The 21,114-nt window shown below is 42.2% G+C and overlaps 1 protein-coding gene across 4 annotated transcripts in view; it reads left to right on the top strand.

Moving 5' to 3' along the window:
* The first annotated feature begins 2,010 nt into the window (after nt 1–2,010).
* Nucleotides 2,011–21,114, top strand: part of LOC124031693 (IQ motif and SEC7 domain-containing protein 1-like) — a 176,319-nt gene continuing 157,215 nt past the window's right edge. For 2 of the 4 annotated variants that reach the window (XM_046343259.1, XM_046343260.1), the window contains exon 1: nt 2,011–2,990. In XM_046343259.1, coding sequence (XP_046199215.1) covers nt 2,731–2,990 — 260 coding nt within the window. In that variant the 5' untranslated portion in view covers nt 2,011–2,730. The remainder of the gene's footprint in view (nt 2,991–21,114) is intronic. The other 2 variants (XM_046343262.1, XM_046343269.1) reach the window with 2 other exon arrangements.

The raw sequence follows: 21,114 nt of genomic DNA on the forward strand, positions 1-21,114 counted from the left end.
ACTCCGAGGGCCCTCACCTCCTCCCTGTACGTTGTCTTGTCGTTGTTGGTAATCAAGCCTACCACTGTTGTGTTGTCCGCAAACTTAATGATTGAGTTGGAGGCATGCGTGGCCACGCAGTCGTGGGTGAACAGGGAGTACAGGAGAGGACTCAGAACGCACCCTTGTGGGGCTCCAGTGTTGAGGATCAGCGGGGTGGAGATGATGTTGCCTACCCTCACCACCTGGGGGCGGCCCGTCAGGAAGTCCAGTACCCAGTTGCACAGGGCGGGGTAGAGACCCAGGGTCTCGAGCTTGATGACGAGTTTGGAGGGTACTATGGTGTTAAATGCTGGGCTGTAGTCAATGAACAGCATTCTCACATAGGTATTCCTCTTGTCCAGATGGGTTAGTGCAGTGTGGTTGCGATTGCGTCGTCTGTGGACCTATTGGGGCGGTAAGCAAATTGGAGTGGGTCTAGGGTGTCAGGTAAGGTGGAGGTGATATGGTCCTTGACTAGTCTCTCAAAGCACTTCATGATGACGGAAGTGAGTGCTACGGGGCGGTAGTCATTTAGCTCAGTTGCCTTAGCTTTCTTGGGAACTGGAACAGTGGTGGCCCTCTTGAAGCATGTGGAAACAGCAGACTGGGATAAGGATTGATTGAACATGTCCGTAAACACACCAGCCAGCTGGTCTGCGCATGCTCTGAGGACACGGCTAGGGATGCCGTCTGGGCCTGCAACCTTGCGAGGGTTAACACATTTAAATGTTTTACTCACGTCTGCTGCAGTGAAGGAGAGCCCGCAGGTTTTGGTAGCGGGCCGTGTCGTTGCAACTGTATTGTCTTCAAAGCGAGCAAAGAAGTTGTTTAGTTTGTCTGGGAGCAGGACATCATGGTCCGCGATGGGGCTGGTTTTCATCCTGCTGGAAAATCCCTTTTAATTCTTATCATATGAAGAGAAATAATTAAGAGAAATTATAGATAAAACGTATTGGTGCTCATCGGCCATTGGACATAAACATTACACAAGAAGTTTGAAATCGCAAATTCAACAATGAGTGGTTTGGAAGGAATCAGTGGCTAACTGCAACCATTGCAAAGCTATCACTAGCCTGCTATGAAGTTCAATTCATTCGCACCAAACGTAGGTATAAACATAAGCATTCACTGTGAAAGTTAATAGACTATATAAACCTCGTTCAATTTATCGAATCAGTTATTGTTTCATACGCAAACCGGAAGCAACACCTGTCAAACGCAGACATTTATCTCAAAACACAGGGATGTCGATTCGAACCAGTATTAGAGGACTTTGGAGTTTGCCAAAAAACAGTAGGCTTTTCTGTCTGGAATTGTTACTCTCCTGCCATGTCAATATTACTGACATGGCAGATTCAGACGGGACTAAAATGACAGATCCTCCCCCAGTAAAACTAATCCCGTCCCAGATTAATCCGGGATTAGTTTTGCTGGGGGAGGTCGGGTAATGTTATTATGTGCGCGGGAATAAAACACACGATCTGTAAATTTAGTCCCCTACGAATCTGCCATTATTTTGACATGGCAGGAGAGTTACAATATCAGACATAATAACCTACTCTTTACAAACTCCACAATCCTCTGATAATACTCGTCTCGTGCGAATCGACATCGCTTGTGTTTTGAGATAAATGTCTGAGTTTGACAGGTGTTATTCGCGGTTTGAGCAAGAAACAATAACTGATTCGATAAATTAAACAAAGTGCTGCTCGTAGCCTTTTAAATGAAGGACCTACATGTATCAACTTTCACAGTGAATGCGTTTGTTTACGTTTTGTGCGAATTACTTGAAGATACCCAAATGCATCGTAAAAAATACATTTCGGTGGGGGGGAGGGGTCATTGAGGACGTCTTCTACTGCGGATCGCTCAAATACCCTGATGATTATGATCACACTTCCTCAATTCAAATATTATGGCGACACTATACCAAAGATAGTTTGTTATGGTTTAGAAATTTGGGAAGCAAGCTCGAGATATCAGTATATCCTGCTATTGCCCGGACTTGTTGAAATATTTTCACGCTAAGAAAAAAAAAATCCAAGCTTCCGTTATAACTGTCAATTTATAAAACACATTTTTTTTAACGCAAGAAATACAGGGGGCAGTTTGGAAAAACCGAATCCCGTCCGAATCGTCCCCTGGGATAACTGACATTTTGGGGTCATACCTACATAACCAACGTTCTCTAGTGATATTAGTACCGTGCGAATAGGGCTTTATTGAACCGCAATTTTGCACCAAACAGATTCTTAAAACTTGAAATCCCCGCCTACTTGACAACCACCATCTGTTTACGAAAAGTCACGGGTACAACGTGGACTGGAGGATGATAAGGAGACATTTTACGGGGGTTTGGAATGGTAGCCTACAAGGGATTAATTTCAAATAGTATCGTATATGTTTCGGATAAATTGGCAAACTAAAGGGATATGAATGATATGAGACAATTGGTTCGACGTCCTTTTAAGGGTTAAATGTGTTTTCTTTCCCTAACTGAAGTGGTTTTCGGAGATTAGTTGTTGCCGTTGGAACGCGCTTTGCACTGGGCACATTTCATTCTCGCTCTTTCAAACAGTACATGGAAACAATGGCGAGGCGCAAAAAGGCACATCGGGTTGGAATTTAACTGCGCGTAGCCATAACGCAGGTTGAAAACGGGCTTCGATTAAACAGAGTTCTGGGGGGGGCAACCAGAGTCGGAGCGAGATGGAAAGCCCGACCGAGAACCCAACCAGGGCTGCGGAGTATCTGAAGGAGCTTAATAACATTATCGAGACCCAACAGGAGTTACTGGAGATGCACAAGACTAGGATAGAGGAGCTGGAGCTGCAAGTGTCCGAATTGTGTTCGGAAAACGCCTGCTTGAAAGACCAGTACCAGCGGCACCTGGCTACATGTAGGCTGGTGCAACAGGGCAACAGCCACGCAACGTTAGGTGCTATAGAGGAAAACATCACCCAAGACAAGTAAGAATTTATTGCACTCACTGCACTATTGAAAAACATTTGTCGCAATTAATGTCCCATATTTTACTAAATCCTTGGCAGGAATCTGCTCTTTAAACCCCAGATAAACGCACACCAACTAACGTACACTTTTGTATAATGTTATAGATTAAACAAGTCTCTATAGACTTATAACTAATAAAATAGACTAAAGTAAAAGATTGCATCGAAAGTTATTTTCTAAGAGATCAAATTGGACACGCATTCTATTTCAGCCAAGCCAGTAGGCTTGAAACGCCACAATATAACGGAACGATAATAGGCCCTACATAGGTAAGTGGCAGTGCCCCCAACATGTTGATACCTCTACCCAAGGTATAACAAAATACAACCATGTTTCTCCATATCTCTAAGTTCTCCCATATGTGAAATGGATGGTTGTGTAAAAATATTTTACTGCAAAAGTTGTTAAATTGCTAGCTATTCAGACACCCACTTAACTGAAACAGTGCAGAGTAATACCTGGCTGGAGGGGAGGGGGAAACAACCTCATGAAACCCATTTTAAAATAATGTTTTTATTGAACCTTTATTTAACCAGGTAGGCTAGTTGAGAACAAGTTCTCATTTACAACTGTCACCTGGCCAAGATTAAGCACAGCAGATTGATGCATACAACAACACAGAGTTACACATGGAATAAACAAACACACAGTAGAAAAAAGTATTTATGCAAATGAGGTAAGAAAGGGAGGTAAGCAGTAAATAGGCCATGGTGGCAAAGTAATTACAATATAGCAATTAAACACTGGAATTGTAGATGTGCAGAAAATGACTGCAAGTAGAGATACTGGGGTGCAAAGGAGCAAGATAAATAAATACAGTATGGGGATGAAGTAGTTGGATGGGCTGTTTACAGATGGGCTATGTACAGTTGCAGTGATCTGTTAGCTGCTCTGACAGCTGGTGCTTAAAGCTAGTGAGGGAGATGTGAGTCTCCAGCTTCAGTGATTTCTTTTGCAGTTTGTTCCAGTCACTGGCAGCAGAGAACTGGAAGAAAAGGAGGCCAAAGGAGGAATTGGCTTTGGGGGTGACCAGTGAGATATACCTGCTGGAGCGCGTGCTACGGGTGGGTGCTGCTATGGTGACCAGTGAGCTGAGATAAGGTGGGGCTTTACCTAGCAGAGACTTGTAGATGACCTGGAGCCAGTGTGTTTGGTGATGGGTATGAAGCGAGGGCCAGCCAACGAGATGTCGCAGTGGTGGGTAGTATATGGGGCTTTGGTGACAAAATGGATGACACTGTGATAGACTGCATACAATTTGTTGAGTATTATGTTGGAGGCTATTTTATAAATTACATTCAAGGATCGGTCGAGGATCGGTAGGATGGTCAGTTTTACGAGGGTATGTTTGGCAGCATGAGTGAAGGATGCTTTGTTGCGAAATAGGAAGCCGATTCTAGATTTCATTTAGGATTGGAGATGCTTAGCGTGAGTTTGGAAGGAGAGTTTGCAGTATAACCAGACACCTAGGTATTTGTAGTTGTCCTCATATTCTATTGACTCCAATGCTTCCCACAGTTGTGTAAGTTTGTCCTTTAGGTGGTGGACCATTCTTGATAAACACGGGAAACTCTAGAGAGTGAACAACCCAGCATCGTTGCAGTTCTTGACACAAACCGGTGAGCCTGGCACCTATTACCATACCCCGTTCAAAGGCACTCACGGCTCGGACGTACTAGGTGGGCTGAGTAGTTGAAGCACATGGACATGCCTAACAAGTATGGGGGCAGTGAAGTAAACCTCGCTATATGAGCCACATTACAATTCCCAGCAAGCGGATTAACCCTATAGCCACTGTGTAGATTTGTTTCTTTCACACCAGCGACCCGAGTTGTATTCCCTGACCCACCGTTTGCTACAATATCTTGGTGAGGTTGCTACGTGTTGTAAAACAATGGTTTAGTATTATTTCAAGCAGTGCAACTTGTATTTTGAAGCAGTGACAATGTCATTTGAATAATGGTGTAAAAACCCTGTTATTTGAATGTTTCATTCCATTTGGATCAGTTGTAGGTCTACTCTTGACCGATTTATAAGGTCTTGAAAGGCACAGGACAGTCTGGCTGTATTTTTACTACTGATGCTCTGTTTGTTGCCAATCATCATTTTCCCAAGTCATCCTATATAGTCTAGCCACATAGGCCTATGCTCCCGGTAGGCCCAGTTATTTAGGAAAGCTTAACACGCGTTTTGCCTCCTTTTCCGGTCCGAGTCACTATTTATGACCTAGAACCTAATGCTTCAATATAGCCTAAATATTTGTCAATTAACTTTTAATATGTATTACCTTTTTATGTGTGGCATGAACATAACCAGTCACAAATAATCCGATTAGGCTACCTCAAAAGTCTCTTGTAGGCTACCTGCGCACATTCATCCATTCCACTCGAATATAATTCCAGCATCCAAACTGTGCCCCGGCCATTTGATGAATGGAAATAGACATCCGTTACAAACCACCAAAAAGATGAATGACATTCGTAGATTGTCAAGCCAGGCATTTGATACTGAGTAGGGAGGGATGCGTTTTCTGTTTGTCCAGATGGTGTATGTCAATTGTATAGTGGTGTTGAAAACGCAAACTATGATGAAAAGTGCTCGATGTAATTGGTATGCAGTTATGCGTTGCTTTTTGGTTGCATGGTGCTTTGGCACAGAAACCTGTTGGTGGAAAATTGTTGCATATATTTTATATAATTATAAATATACCGTCAAAAGGTTTAAAATCTGATTTCCCCCTAGCTGTTCATTGTCTGCAGCCGGCTCTGATCAAAATAATAATAATTGGTCACATACACATACAGACTGTGCCACAAAACCATGCTGAAGTGGTCAAGTTGATATCCATGTTTATAAACACAGGATTACTACAGTTATTGTTATATGTGGTGGTAATTGTTATTTTTTTAGTTCATTTTATGAGAGGGGAGGGTGTGCACTTTTATTTTTACAGTACAAGGGGATGGTCATGTGAAACTGTCCATAATAGAACTGTCCATCAATAGGCTACCTACCGCGTTCTCCCTGTGGGCCTGAGCTGTTGGGCACATTAAATGGAAGCTTTATGCACAGTTTGATCTCATAGAAGTGTTGCCATACAGAGCTTGGAATTTGACCTTATTTAGAAACGTTTGAGGCACTACATTTCATTCAAGCACCTGGAAGTTATTGTGTGGCGCAATCCGTTTTTAATGGGGTTTCAAACATTTCATATGAATGAAATGTCCTTGAAATCATTTTTGGCAAATGTTTTATTTATTCCTTTGTTCCTGACTTGATGGGCTTTGTTTTCATGACATCTGTTTTGTGGTGACCATGTTTACAAAGTAGTGGGCTATTATGTAATCTAATTGTGTAAATCAAGTTTTATCTTGCATCCGGTTGGCTGGCATTAGACTCAAAAATAGATTTGCAGTGTGACTGTCTGAGGGTCATATTATTTGTTTTGTCGTCAATACAAAAAACTGCCATGGCTTTCCCATGGTTTCATCATCATCATCTCAGCCTCTCTCTGTCCTGGTCACTCATCCCAGAGACCAGACTGAGACTCCAGGCTGTCAGGTTCACTAGTGTCATGGAGTCTGTTTGCTCCCTGTTAGGTAACCTCAGTTGGCTGAGGACTCTCCCATGCAAGGCTAGCTTAGCCTCGGTGTGCTAGTCTTTTAAGTGGATTTCGTGTGTTGGGCAGGGACATAAATCCAGGATATTTATGGGATGCGGTACAAGCTCTGGGATAGATCAATTATGCAATTACTTCCATACGTTTCATTTTTATGTAGGAGGGCAGTCTGGGTGGCTCTTGTCTGGGAGTGATCGGAGGTTTAGCCACCGAGGGTGGGACAGGTTAGGGAAATGGAGCATATATCACAGACCGAGTGATACACACGCTGTCAGGATTACCCTCTTCAATTTAAAAGTCCATTAAACATTTTATTGTCACATGCGCTGAATGTAACAGGTGTAGAACTTACAGTGAAATGCTTACTTAAAAGCCCTTAACCAACAATGCAGTTAAGAAAATATTTACTAAATTAACTAAAGTAGAAAAATAATAGTAACAACAGTGAGGCTATATACAGGGGGTACCGAGTCAGAGTATAGGTTAGTCAATGTAATTGAGGTAATATGTACACTACCGGTCAAAAGTTTGGACACACCTACTCATTCAAGGGTTTTCTTGATTTAAAAAAAACATTTTTCTACATTGTAGAATAATAGCGAAGACATCAAGACTATGAAATTACACATGTGGAATCATGTAGTAACCATCACCAAATTCACTGAGAAAAAATTGGATGTTGGGTACTAATTGGATGTTGGGTACTAATTGGATGTTGGGTACTAATTGGATGTTGGGTACAAATTGGATGTTGGGTACTAATTTTATTGAATATTGTATGACTCCTATTAATTAAAATGTCCTATTCTGGTCCAATCAATTAACTTAATTTCTCTGAGATTAAATTATAAAAAATAATGTTGCAGGAATGCTTATCTGTTTCTAACTACCAAAACGATTTCAGAACAATCTGAGATAGTGGGTGTCATGGCTTTCTGAAATAACATGGGACACAGCTATCAATTGACCTATCAACAATCACCCATATTAGCAAACTTATTTCATTTCAAACTTCACATTTCTATAGTTGGACCCTATAGGTTATTTATCATCATGAACGACATTTGCAAAATGTCCACAATAAGTGGTCGGTGTCAACAAGGTTTGGTTTATCGTCCCGGCTCTAGTTTATATAAACTGAGTGTACAAAACATTAAGAACACCTTCCTAATATTGAGTTTTGTCCATGTCTCAAGGCTTACAACTCCTTTAACTTGTCTCCTCCCCTTCATCTACACTGATTTGAAGTGGATTTAATAAATTACAACAATAAGGGAACATAGCTTTTACCTTGTCAGTCCATGTCATGGAAAGAACAGGTGTTCATAATATTTTTTACACTGTGTACATAATTGGTTAGGTGATAGCCAATGATGTATATAAACCCTGGATGACTGACGTATTGAATCATCGCACAGCCATTTTGCTACTCCTCCGTTGAATAAAATATGTATTCATTATTTATTCATGTCTATAATTTTATTATTATAATTTTTTACATTTACCTCTTTTCCTCCCCAATTTTGTGATATCCAATTGGTATTTAGTCGATTGCTGCAACTCCCATATGGACTCGGGAGAGGCAAAAGTCGAGAGCCATGCGTCCTTCAAAACACGACCCTGCCAAGCCACACTGCTTCTTGACACACTGCTCACTTAACCTGGAAGCCAGCTGCACCAATGTGTCGGAGGAAACACTGTACAGCGGGCGAGCAAAGTCAGTTTGCAGGAGCCTGGCAAGCCACAAGGAGTCGCTAGCGCGTGATGGGACAAGGACATCCCAGCTGGTCAAACCCTCCCCTAACCTGGACGACGCTGGGCCAATTGTGCTCATGGGTGTCACGGCCAGCTGTGACACAGCCTGGGATCAAACCCGGGGCTGTAGTGATGCCTCAAGCACTGCAATGTGCCTTAGACTGTGCCTTAGACCACTGTGCCACTCGGGAGAACTTCTATATTTGTTTTTGACATGTAAATGCTATTACAGAAAACTTAATAATACTTGTAAATTATATTACGCGAACTGAACATAATTTAATATGAAAATAAAACCTTTTCCTTAAAGTATTTTTTTTTGCAAGTATTAGTGATACTGTCCCCACTTCAACAAAGAAATGCACATAATTTTGTCCTGTAGAATTCCATGAATTCCTGTGGAGGACTGCTGCTTCTGGGGAATACCAATATGGCGCCCATTAGCTTTTAAAGCCTCTAATAGGACAATACGTAGCATCGGCCTTCCAGGGTTTACATTATTGGTGATAGCACTGAGAGATAGTACTGGAGGCCTAGGCTATGTGATGCTGGTTACTAAGCAGTCTGTGCTCTTCCTCTTTAATCCTGATGAAATATGACAGAGATTATGAATGTAAAGTGTGTTTTATACAGTTTCCAGAGTGGTGTGGTGAATTATTTTTTTATCTGGGCACGTAGTTTTTCCTGACCTGGTAACCTAAACAGGTAAAACTCTGGGTTTTATACCGTATGACTTGATTTATCTGTTGTAAAGTGGTTTAATATGGGCTAGGATGAGACCAGAGTTCTAGTCAGATCACATGGCTTTAAAAAACTCTCCCTTGGGGAAGATGAAAATCCTGTCAAAATGCAGCAACCTTGTACCTGTTAATATTAATTATATTTTAAAAGACTCTGTGGGTTTCGTATACACAGACCCAGAGAAAGCAACATGACTGGACAATAAAACTCACATGGCTGAGCTTGCTTTATGCAGGTTTCCATCGTTTAGTCCTGCCACTGTAGGCCAAACAAATAATGTACTCAGTCTGTCAGCTATTGTGTTTAATGAATAATTCAAGTTAATAATTTTGTATTGAAAAAGTTTAGGTTGCTTAGTCAGCCCAGGTTTGAATATAAAACAAATATTATCCCATTTACATTTTGGGCTATAAATGCACAGCATTACCACTTTGTTTACCCTGAATAGTCGTGTGTCGATATATTTTATTAAACTAAATCAAAAGTGGTGTAGTGCTGCCACACCTGATTGAAAAGTTCTGTGGCAAATGCCGCCTTGCCACACGTTTTCCGCCGGTCCTGGTTGTCTTGCTGGTTACTGAATCCTAAATGGCATATACATGTGGAGGGCAATTTTAAATTGTGATGTCTCCTTATAAATAGCAGGACTGCCTGAGATCTGTAAAGGTCATTTCAGCTGAAGAAAATGTAATTAAAATGGTGTGTGTACATGACACTTAAACTGATCATTATCTAAATCATTATCTAGAGATTGGCAGAAAAATCTAATCAAATGTTATTTGTCACATACACATGGTTAGCAGATGTTAATGCGAGTGTAGCGAAATGCTTGTGCTTCTAGTTCCGACAATGCAGTAATAACCAACGAGTAATCTTACCTAACAATTCCACAACTACTACCTTGTACACACAAGTGTAAAGGGATAAAGAATATGTACATAAAGATATATGAATGAGTGATGGTACAGAACGGCATAGGTAAGATGCAGTAGAAAGTATCGAGTACAGTATATACATATGCGATGAGTAATGTAGGGTATGTAAACATATTAAGTGGCATTGTTTAAAGTGGCTAGTGATACATGTATTACATCAATTTCCATTATTAAAGTGAGCTGGAGTTGAGTCAGTGTGTTGGCAGCAGCCACTCAATGTTAGTTGTGGCTGTTTAACAGTCGGATGGCCTTGAGATAGAAGCTGTTTTTCAGTCTCTCGGTCCCAGCTTTGATGCACCTGTACTGACCTCGCCTTCTGGATGATAGCGGGGTGAACAGGCAGTGGCTCGGGTGGTTGTTGTCCTTGATGATCTTTATGGCCTTCCTGTGACATCGGGTGGTGTAGGTGTCCTGGAGGGCAGGTAGTTTGCCCCCGGTGTTGTGCAGACCTGCAGACCTACCCTCTGGAGAGCCTTACGATTGTGGGCGGAACAGTTGCCATACCAGGCGGTGATACAGCCTGACAGGATGCTCTCGGTTGTGCATCTGTAGAAGTTTGTGAGTGCTTTTGGTGACAATCCAAATTTCTTCAGCCTCCTGACGTTGAAGAGCCTTCTTCACGACGCTGTCTGTGTGGGTGGACCAATTCAGTTTGTCTGATGTATATGCCGAGGAACTTAAAACTTACTTCCCTCTCCACTACTGTCCCGTTGATGTGGATAGGGGGTGCTCCCTCTGCTGCTTCCTGAAGTCCACGATTATCTCCTTTTGTTTTGTTGACGTTGAGTGTGAGGTTAGCTTGATGACGAGTTTGGAGGGTACTATGGTGTTAAATGCTGAGCTGTAGTCGATGAACAGCATTCTCACATAGGTATTCCTCTTGTCCAGATGGGTTAGGGCAGTGTGGTTGCGATTGCGTCGTCTGTCGACCTATTGGGGCGGTAAGCAAATTGGCGTGGGTCTAGGGTGTCAGGTAGGGTGGAGGAGATATGGTCCTTGACTAGTCTCTCAAAGCACTTCATGATGACGGAATTGAGTGCTACGGGGAGGTTGTCGTTTAGCTCAGTTACCTTTAGCTTTCTTGGGAACAGGAACAATGGTGTCCCTCTTGAAGCAAGAATGCTGCCATCAATCCACGGTTTCTGGTTTGGGAAAGTTTGGGACCATATTCTGTAATTCAGGTCTTCTCACGTGCTGCTCTTTGTCCTTATTTTTATAATGCCTATTGAATATGTTACTGCATGCTGTTAAAGCAGTGTGGAAGGGATAGGCCTTCCGTCATATCATCAGACACTAGATAATCATCAGCCTTTCGTGTCATTGAGGCAGCATAGTCTTGAATGTCAAACAGAAACCTCTCTTATCTTGAGTTTCGCTATTCTCAAGGACGTAGAACTTGAAAGTTCGCCTATTTCTAGCCTACTATTTTGTCTCAAACAGCCTTAATGATTTTATTTTAGTCTTGGTGTTATTTTTATCCCCTCGGGTCTCTCAAAGCACTTCATGATGACGGAATTGAGTGCTACGGGGAGGTTGTCGTTTAGCTCAGTTACCTTTAGCTTTCTTGGGAACAGGAACAATGGTGTCCCTCTTGAAGCAAGAATGCTGCCATCAATCCACGGTTTCTGGTTTGGGAAAGTTTGGGACCATATTCTGTAATTCAGGTCTTCTCACGTGCTGCTCTTTGTCCTTATTTTTATAATGCCTATTGAATATGTTACTGCATGCTGTTAAAGCAGTGTGGAAGGGATAGGCCTTCCGTCATATCATCAGACACTAGATAATCATCAGCCTTTCGTGTCATTGAGGCAGCATAGTCTTGAATGTCAAACAGAAACCTCTCTTATCTTGAGTTTCGCTATTCTCAAGGACGTAGAACTTGAAAGTTCGCCTATTTCTAGCCTACTATTTTGTCTCAAACAGCCTTAATGATTTTATTTTAGTCTTGGTGTTATTTTTATCCCCTCGGGTCTATTTATACCGTGGGCAGAAAAAGAACAGTCTTTCAGCTGCTGCATGAGACGAGACGTCACTTGTTAAACTGCCACTTTTCTTGGGTTCTGCGCATGATTAGCTCTCTCTTTCCCCCACATCTCCTTTTCAAATCACAGACCAGTGGGGAGAGTCATAGGGACACCTGACAATAGGCCTTGTGTTGCCAAGTAAACACACGTCTCCCTGGATGGTTCTGCACAGTGAGGCGAGCCCCTGGGAAGCGCTGCATGTCAGGTTCTGAGAGAGGGGGAGAGGGCCACTGCACATGTATTTGATATACTATATATCCTAAACCCCAGGTTAGGGTGATTAGGTAGGGGTTGATTTGATTTCACTGCCTAATATAGGCTTGAATTCCCAAGCTGGTTCCAGCTGGAGTAGAGCTGGATTAGGTTGAGTAAAAAGCCAATTGAGGCTTCGTATGGAGGATGTGACGCAATTGCAGAGCCTCCAGAGACATGCAGAGGCCAAATCGAGCTCCGTACCGCATCACCGTGTGCCTCCCAAATTTTATAACAATGCGGAGGGCTCTGTATAACTTCGATTTGACATGATTGGTTGATGGTGGGGGGGTGAGGTCCTGTACACTCATTTCCTTGACAACTTCCTTCGTAACAGCTCTGCTCTGCTACACAAAGCGTAAGAAGTATGAATGCTCTGACTTCTGCATAGGCCGTATCACAGTAAATGCTGTATGGCCACTGTAGATAACGGATTGACCATGAAGAGCCTTTAAAGCTGGTTAAATCTCACTACAGCCTGCTATCCAGTTCTTTGTTTTACCCTACCACACACACACACACACACACATTCATACCACACACACTCAGTTCTTGGAAATAAGGGAAGATGAGGGAGCAGTTGGTTTCAGAGTCAGCCGGGAGAGGAGACAGGCGGGGAGAGTGGCTCATGCTCTTCTTAATGTTTCCTAAACAGTCTGCCTTGTCAGCTCTCTGTTGTCTAAGTATTTGTGCTGACCATATGCAGCTTCTATAATCAGCTCTTGTAAAGAACAGACATCCACAGTTGCATCTTCCCAAGACCATTTAAGAGTCTCTGAATGACTGACGGACAAATGTACAGTCCATTATTCAATTGTTATGTAATTGTACTTCAGGCCAGGAGGTGCAATAAGTAAATAGGAAATAAGGTTACGCGTCATCCTCATTGTTAAACAGTATAGCATGGCATAGTTTAATCCTGTCACCTGAATGTCAAAATACAGACTGGCACAAACAGTCACTTGTACTTACAAGTGACTTAAGGCTAGCTGGCCACAAACTTCACAAATATCCAGTTGTACTAAGTACAACATAACCTGAGCAAAAAAAAAAGGTGATGTTCTGTCATTGAGCAGAATGGGTATATGTAATCATGGTATTTACTGTGGCCTGGTCCAGTCTTATTGCGTGATGCATTAGAAGGCTGCAGAAGGTTTAATAAGAGTGGCTCCTCTCTGATCCCAACAGGTCCTCTGGGGCTGGGAATGAATGGGCTTTGCAAGCACTTTAATGTCTTATCTCGCCAGATACATCTGCAAACTCTCATTCAGCATTCTAGCTCATTTCCCAGCCCTGAATGGCCAACATGCTGTAAACAATATTTTGGATGCTGACCCAATCTTTGCAGAGATAGTTTCTCGAACCGCAAGATGTCAAAGAAGGGATCTAACCAAAAACATTTATTGTTTATAAAATCCAGGAAATATAAACAATTTATTCAAACCAGGTCCTCGGTTTAAAGATGTCTAAAAAACAACAACTGAGGCATCTGCAACAAAGCACTTGGATAATTAAGTAATGTTATGCATAAAACAGTTCGATCCCTCAGTGGGCTTTTGACTAAGTGGAACATAGCCATGGGCCTCTCTCTGGCGAAAAGCCCACTTGGGTCTGCTTTAATACTTAGTGCTATGCTTACGTTTATTTATATGTCACTACTTTTGACCAAGAGTGCACTATATAGGGAAGAGTGTGTATTCGACCTATGGTCTATGACAGGGTCCTGTGGCTTAATACAGTTTATGATCCCTGGTCTATGAGTTAGAGGCTGGGGTGGTATTAAATGGAGTGTACAGTCTTGGCCAAAAGTTGAAGATGACATCCATACTAATTTTCACAAAGTCTGCTGCATCAGTTTGTATGATGGCAATTTGCATATACTCCAGAAGGTTATGAAGAGTGATCAGATGAATTGCAATTAATTGCAAAGTCCCTCTTTGCCATGCAAATGAACTGAATCCCTGCCACAAGGACCAGCTGACACCATGTCAGTGATTCTCTCAGTAACACAGGTGTGAGTGTTGACGAGGACAAGGCTGGAGATCACTCTGTCATATTGATTGAGTTTGAATCAGACTGGAAGCTTCAAAAGGAGGGTGGTGCTTGGAATCATTGTTCTTCCTCTGTCAACCATGGTTACCTGCAAGGGCTTCACAGGTAAGGATATTGCTGCCAGTAAGACTGCACCTAAATCAACCATTTATCGGATCACCAAGAACTTCAAGGAGAGCGGTTCAATTGTTGTGAAGAAGGCTTCAGGGAGCCTAAGAAAGTCCAGCAACAGGACTGTCTCCTAAAGTTGATTCAGCTGTGGGATCGGGGCACCACCAGTACAGAGCTTGCTCAGGAATGGCAGCACACACAGTGAGGCGAACAGCCTTAATGGGAGTGGGCTCACTCAAGGGAGTGGGCTCACTCACAATTTTGCCTAAGAACACAGCCATGAATAAAGAATGGTACCAACACATCCTCTGAGAGCAACTTCTCCCAACCACCCAGGAACAGTTTGGGGATGAACAATGCCTTTTCCAGCATGATGGAGCACCTTGCAATAAGGAAAAAGTGGCTCTGGGAACATGATATTGATATTTTGGGTCCATGGCCAGGAAACTCCCCAGACCTTAATTCCATTGAGAATGTGTGGTCAATCCTGAAGAGGCAGGTGAACAAACAAAACCCCACAAATTCTGACAAACTCCAAGCATTGATTATACAAGAATGGTTCTGCCAACAGTCAGGATGTGGCCCGGAAGTTAATTAACAGCATGCCAGGGCAGATTGGAAAAAGAAGGGTGAATACTGCAAATATTGACTCTTTGCATCAACTTCATGTAATTGTCAATAAAAGCCCATGAAATGCTTGTAATTATGCTTCAGTATTCCATAGTAACATCTGACTGTCAGTGCATTCGGAAAGTATTCAGATCCTTTGACTTTTTCCACATTTTGTTACGTTACATCCTTATTCTAAAATGTATTAAATTGTATTTTGTGTTTTCCTTCAACAATCTACACACAATACCCCATAATGATGAGGCAAAAACAGGTTTGTTAGATACATTTTGTTTAAAAAAAAATAAATAATCAAAAGGTACATCAGAGCTATGTTTTTTGAAGGTGCATGGTAACCGTTGAATAAGATGAGGAAAAAATAAGACATTTCTACCTTTTTAAAAAGATTTTGTGGCATAAAGGAAGTTAACACATTAGACAGGGGAGGCGATATAAATATTACTCTGAGCAAAATATGCTGTTTTTGGGATTTTCAGACATAATTTGCATGCTATGTTGTAAATGTGAACAATAATTCATGCCACCATTTCAGATGACTGATGTTTTTCTTGCGTTGTACCCAATGATTTATGAACACTTGCTTGATGGGTTGATGTCCTCATTGTGGTTTTACAGACATGTTTAATATGTTTTATGTACACACTTTATTAGAATATTTATGAAATGCATATTGTTATATTTGGTATCACTTATTTTCCCTCGACTCCAACCCCAATCGATGCATTGAACGGATGTAGGTGGAGCTAAATAATTCACAAAGGCTCTGACGAAGTCCTTGAGTCCGATATGTAAAGCTTATGTTAGAGCAGTAATACTAGCAAGAGCAGGGTGCGGGTTTCTTTTTTTGTAAAAAAAAATGTATATGCAGTATGACATTTACATAAGTATTCAGACACTTTACTCAGTACTTTGACACACCTTTGGTAGCGATTTATAGCCACGAGTCTTCTTGAGTAGGATGCTGAAAGCTTGGCACACCTGTATTTGGGGAGTTTCTCATCTCAAGCTCTGTCAGGTTGGATGGGGAGCGTCGCTGCTACAGTTATTTTCGGGTCTCATCAGAGATGTTCAAGTCCAGGTTCTGGCTGGGCCACTCAAGGACATTCAGACACTTGTCCCGAAGCCACTCCTGCGTTGTCTTGGCTGTGTGCTTAGGGTCATTGTCTTGTTGGAAGGTGAACCTTCGCCCCAGTCTGAAATCCTGAGCACTCAGGAGCAGGTTTTCATCAAGTATCTTTCTGTGCTCTGTTCTGTTCATCTTTTCCTCGATCCTCGATCCTAACTAGTTTCCCAGTTCATGCCACTGAAAAGCATCCCCACAGCATGATGATGCTGCCACCACCATGCTTCACCGTAGGGATGGTGCCAGGTTTCCTCCCGAAGTGACGCTTGGTATTCAGGCCAAAATAGTTCCATCTTGGTTTCATCAGACCAGAGAATCTTGTTTCTCATTGTCTGAGTGTCCTTTAAGTGCCGTTTGGCGAACTCCAAGTGGGCTGTCATATGCCTTTAACTGAGGGGTGTGACTTCTGTCTAGTCACTCTACCATAAAGGCCTGATTGGTGAAGTGCTGCAGACATGGTTGTCCTTCTGGAAAGTTCTCCCATCTCCACAGAGGAACTCTGACAGCTCTGGAGCTCTGTCAGACTGACCATCGGGTGCCTTTGCCTTTCCAAATCATGTCCAATCAATTGAATATACCACAGGTGGACTCCAATCAAGTTGTGGAAACCTCTCATGGATGATGGAATGGAAACCGTGTGCACTTGAGCTCAATCTCGAGGCTCATTGCAAAGATTTAAATTTGGAAAAATGTCTAAACCTGTTTTCAGTAGAATAAGGTTGTAACTTAACAAAATGTGGAAAAAGTGAAGGGGTCGGAATACTTTCCAAATGCACCGTACATGCGTCACCAACAGTATTGCTCCAGCAGGACCTTGGGGTGGCCATGTCAGGCTGCCACTTGAATGCAGCATGAAACGTAGCCTAGAGTAAACAAACATGAAAAGCATTCTTGCCTGATGAAATATTGATGGACAGTGTGACAAATCATGCCCAGCTCTAAAGCGCCCCTCATTTCAGTGGGGCCATGGAGCTCATGTGAACATCAGTCAGAGCTGATCGAAGGGCTGAGAGAGAATCTGGCCTTTCTGTTGTCGGTACTGTAGTGTACAGTAAGTAAAGGATCAGTGCCAGAACAGGCATGTTCTACCACTTTGACTTGGTTGTAATGAATTTGATATCTGTACTATTGGGACATTCAAAAAATAAATGTTTTCTAGTTTCCACTGAAATTAAATATGTCCTCTACGGGGTAGATTGATAGGGTCTATTGCACGGTTAATAACCATGTTTTATATAGAATTAATAGTGCTTAATTACCCAATAAATCTGAAGGTTATGCGTTCAGATATTGGCGTTTTAGAAATGGCTGCGTATGGCAGCTCTCTGAAAAGATTTATAAATGTTGGTTAATAATTTCAATGTATGTCCAACTTCAATTGGAATATTAATATGTTATGGAAACAATGTTCAGTTCTGATTTTTTAAAACATTTTATAAATTGCCCCTTACTAACTTGGCTTTGAACTAATGTGTTGATGATGGTCTTATGTAATCTTATTCTGGGACACACACTGTGTGTACAATGAGGACGTATTAAGGGATCCACTAAGCAGGGTGTCTGCAGACTAAGCGATCTTTAGATCATCCAAGTAAACAACCCACTTAAGTGTTTATCCAGGTGAAAAACGGGTCAGGAGAATTTGCACAGTTCATTGACATTTTGAAATGTCCTTCTTTAGGCAGTTCATTTTGGCCAAAAGCTTTTCCAGATAGAACTCTAAACAGTCAGTTTCCATATAGCACTTTATATATCCCCATCTTTACTGTAACTAGTTACCAAACTATCTGAGTCGCAGCCCTCTCTGAGGGAACAACTGCAGGCTGCAGATTGTCCTAACAGTGTTAGCATGTGTTTTGGGACCCCTCTATAGGAAATTAAAGCATGATATAGCAAGCTGCTTCCTGTGGCTGCTGGTGTATAGTCATTCACCCGGCGATTCTGCTGAACAATCAGTGTGCCAGGGCAAATTTACGAGCGCCTGAACTCCCTTTCTCTGGCGAAAACCCTTAATGAAATCCCCCTTCTAGATTAATGTCTACGCAGGGATGATTTGCATTCAGACCCACTTATAAATCTCTGGCAATGGCCAGACAATTTGCTTCTGGGGCTCACACACACACACAGATTCCCCCAGAGCAGCCTTCATCCTTTAATGAAGTGCAGTTCTCCAAACACTCTTGAAAATCACGCCCCAACATCTCTCAGTGGCCCGAGTCGTGCTGCTGGAGGGAAGCCAGGCTGTGCTGACCTCTGCTCGCTCCAATCAGGGCTATTAATATGGACTTAAGGTTTGGTTTGTGTCCTGTGATGTAGCCAGGGCCCGCCCCCATGAGGATGGCTAATGATGGCTTTAATGAGAGCTCTTAGCTGTATCTGATGGTGGTTCTGGTAAAGGCCACTTCAAGGGGAGTGGGACGGTGGTGGGAGGGAGCACACACACTATCGTAGGGCCTGAGTCTAGTCTAGCCAAGAGCTTCCCTTTAATTTGATTTCCAACAGAGAGGGGTGTTGGAAATGGCCTCTTATTCATTCCCTGTGTCATTTGATAACACTCTTTTTAAATACGTTGCAGGCTTAGATGTGCGTTGTATCATCTGACTTCATTTCGGGCATCTATTTCAAAGATCATTGATCTTATGATTTAAATCTCTCGTAGATAGACTTGTCTGGTGGTCACAATGGAAACAGGTCTGAGGAGCAGGCCTTCCTTCCTCATATGTATTCTGGCTGCGTCCTGTGTGGAGATTAAATGCTTCTCCTGCCTCCCTCCCATTCTCTTCCCACTGGGCACAGACATCAGTTCAACTTGTAGTTTTGATTTATACTGAACAAAAAATACAAATACAACATGTAAAGTGTTGGTTTCATGAGCTGACATAAAAGATCGCAGAAATGTTCCATAGCAACAAAAAGCTAATTTCTCTCAAATGTTGTGTACACATTTGTTTTCGCCCCTGTTAGTCAGCATTTCTCCTTTGCCTGGATAATCCATCAACCTGACAGGTATGGCATATCAAGTAGCTGACTAAACGACATGATCATTACACAGGTGCACCTTGTGCTGGGGACAATAAAAGGCCACTCTAAAATGTGTAGTTTTGTCACACAACACAATGCTACAGATGTCTCAAGTTTTGAGCAATCTTGCAATTGGCGTGCTGACTGCAGGAATATCCACCAAAGCTGTTGCCAGAGAATTTAATGTTAATGTCTCTACCATAAGCTGCCTCCAACATTGTTTTAGAGAAATTGGCAGTACGTCCAACTGCCGGTAACCGCAGAGCATGTGTATCCACGCCAGACCAGGACCTCCACATCTGGCTTCTTCACCTGCGGGATCGTCTGAGACAAGTCACGCAGACAGCTAATGAAACTGGGGATTATTTCTCTGTGTTAAACGCCTCTGACCAGTCATGTGAAATCCATAGAATAGGACCTAATGATTTTTTCAATTGACTTATTTCCTTATCTGAACTGTAAGTCAGTAAAATGTTTGACAATTTTGCATGTTGCTTTTATGTATTTGTTCAGTATACATTTGGTTGAGTTTTCGACTAGCGTGAATTCAACATGAACTCCAACCAAAAATGTCACCCTGTCATTGGATTTAGGTTAAATGTTGGGTGAAAAACGTTGATTCAACTTGATTACATTACATGTTTTTGTCGAAATGATGTGGAAACAACATTGATTCAACCAGTTTTTGCCCAGTGGGCGCTGACTTACATAATATGATGAGCTTGATTCTCATTATGGAGCGTTTAATAATGCAGAATTTAATTAGACTCTGATGGGGATTTGTTCCCTCTCGTATCTCTGCTCAAGTATTGGCAGAATGGGGATTCTCAAACTTCCACCATGAGAAAGCATTTTGCTCCATTGCTCGGGGTCACGATAGAATGAGAATCACCCCATTACCAGATATATCGTTTTTATTACGTTCTGATTGAAAATGTGTTTCTTTCACAACAACTAGCTAACAATAAGAAAGACTGGGGGGACAAGGAAGCTCATATGTCCTCACTCTACCACTCAGGTCCCTTGGCATAGCGTACGACAGAGTTCTACTATCAACTTCTCCATCAGTCCAAGGTTGTCGACAAATATACAAATGCTCCTGAAACTTTACCAGTAGCCATCTGTATCAAGATACAACAAGGTTACTTTTTGGAGTACTTGCACTACGTTAGTTTTGTGCATTATGCAGAATAGTTCAACTAACTGCATCCACTTGGTTTGAAATTCTGCAGTTGACAAATAGGTTCCCATAAAATGCTGTGATCCCATGTCTGGCAGAGATTATGCATCATCCGAATGTTATTTTTAGCTCCATTTGTCTTTCATTTCCTCCCAATCTATCCCATTAAGCCTCTCCCAACTGATGCAACTGATTACTACTTTTTATGTAATACTTGTAGAAGGTTGGCTGTTAACTTCTTGCCACTCTTGTTGTTGCCAAGTGTGAATGTGATGTGTGTGGGTCTTGGCTGTGTCGGTGAAGCCTGAGTAAACAGCTAAATATAGCCCCAGGAACCAGCCGCTATACAGCCTTGGTCATCAGAATATATCAGAGGAGGTCTCAAAGAACACTAGAAGGTGTCTGGGATCCTGACAAGCGCTGGCACAATTACCGTGTAACCGACGGTTATGGACTGTCATGAAAAAAGAACCTTCATAACCGTAAAAAAATACAAATAATCCGGACGGCCGGGGAATTTATGTGGTTGAGTCCGTTTCTGCTGTATTATGGAGTCTACAACGTGAGGAAACGTTGTTGCATAGGCAACGCCCCCCTCCCTGCAGAAGCAGCCCATGCAGTCAGGAGCAGAGAAGAGT

Source organism: Oncorhynchus gorbuscha, linkage group LG03 (assembly GCF_021184085.1).
Source record: "Oncorhynchus gorbuscha isolate QuinsamMale2020 ecotype Even-year linkage group LG03, OgorEven_v1.0, whole genome shotgun sequence".
NCBI classification, from domain to species: Eukaryota; Metazoa; Chordata; class Actinopteri; order Salmoniformes; family Salmonidae; genus Oncorhynchus; species Oncorhynchus gorbuscha.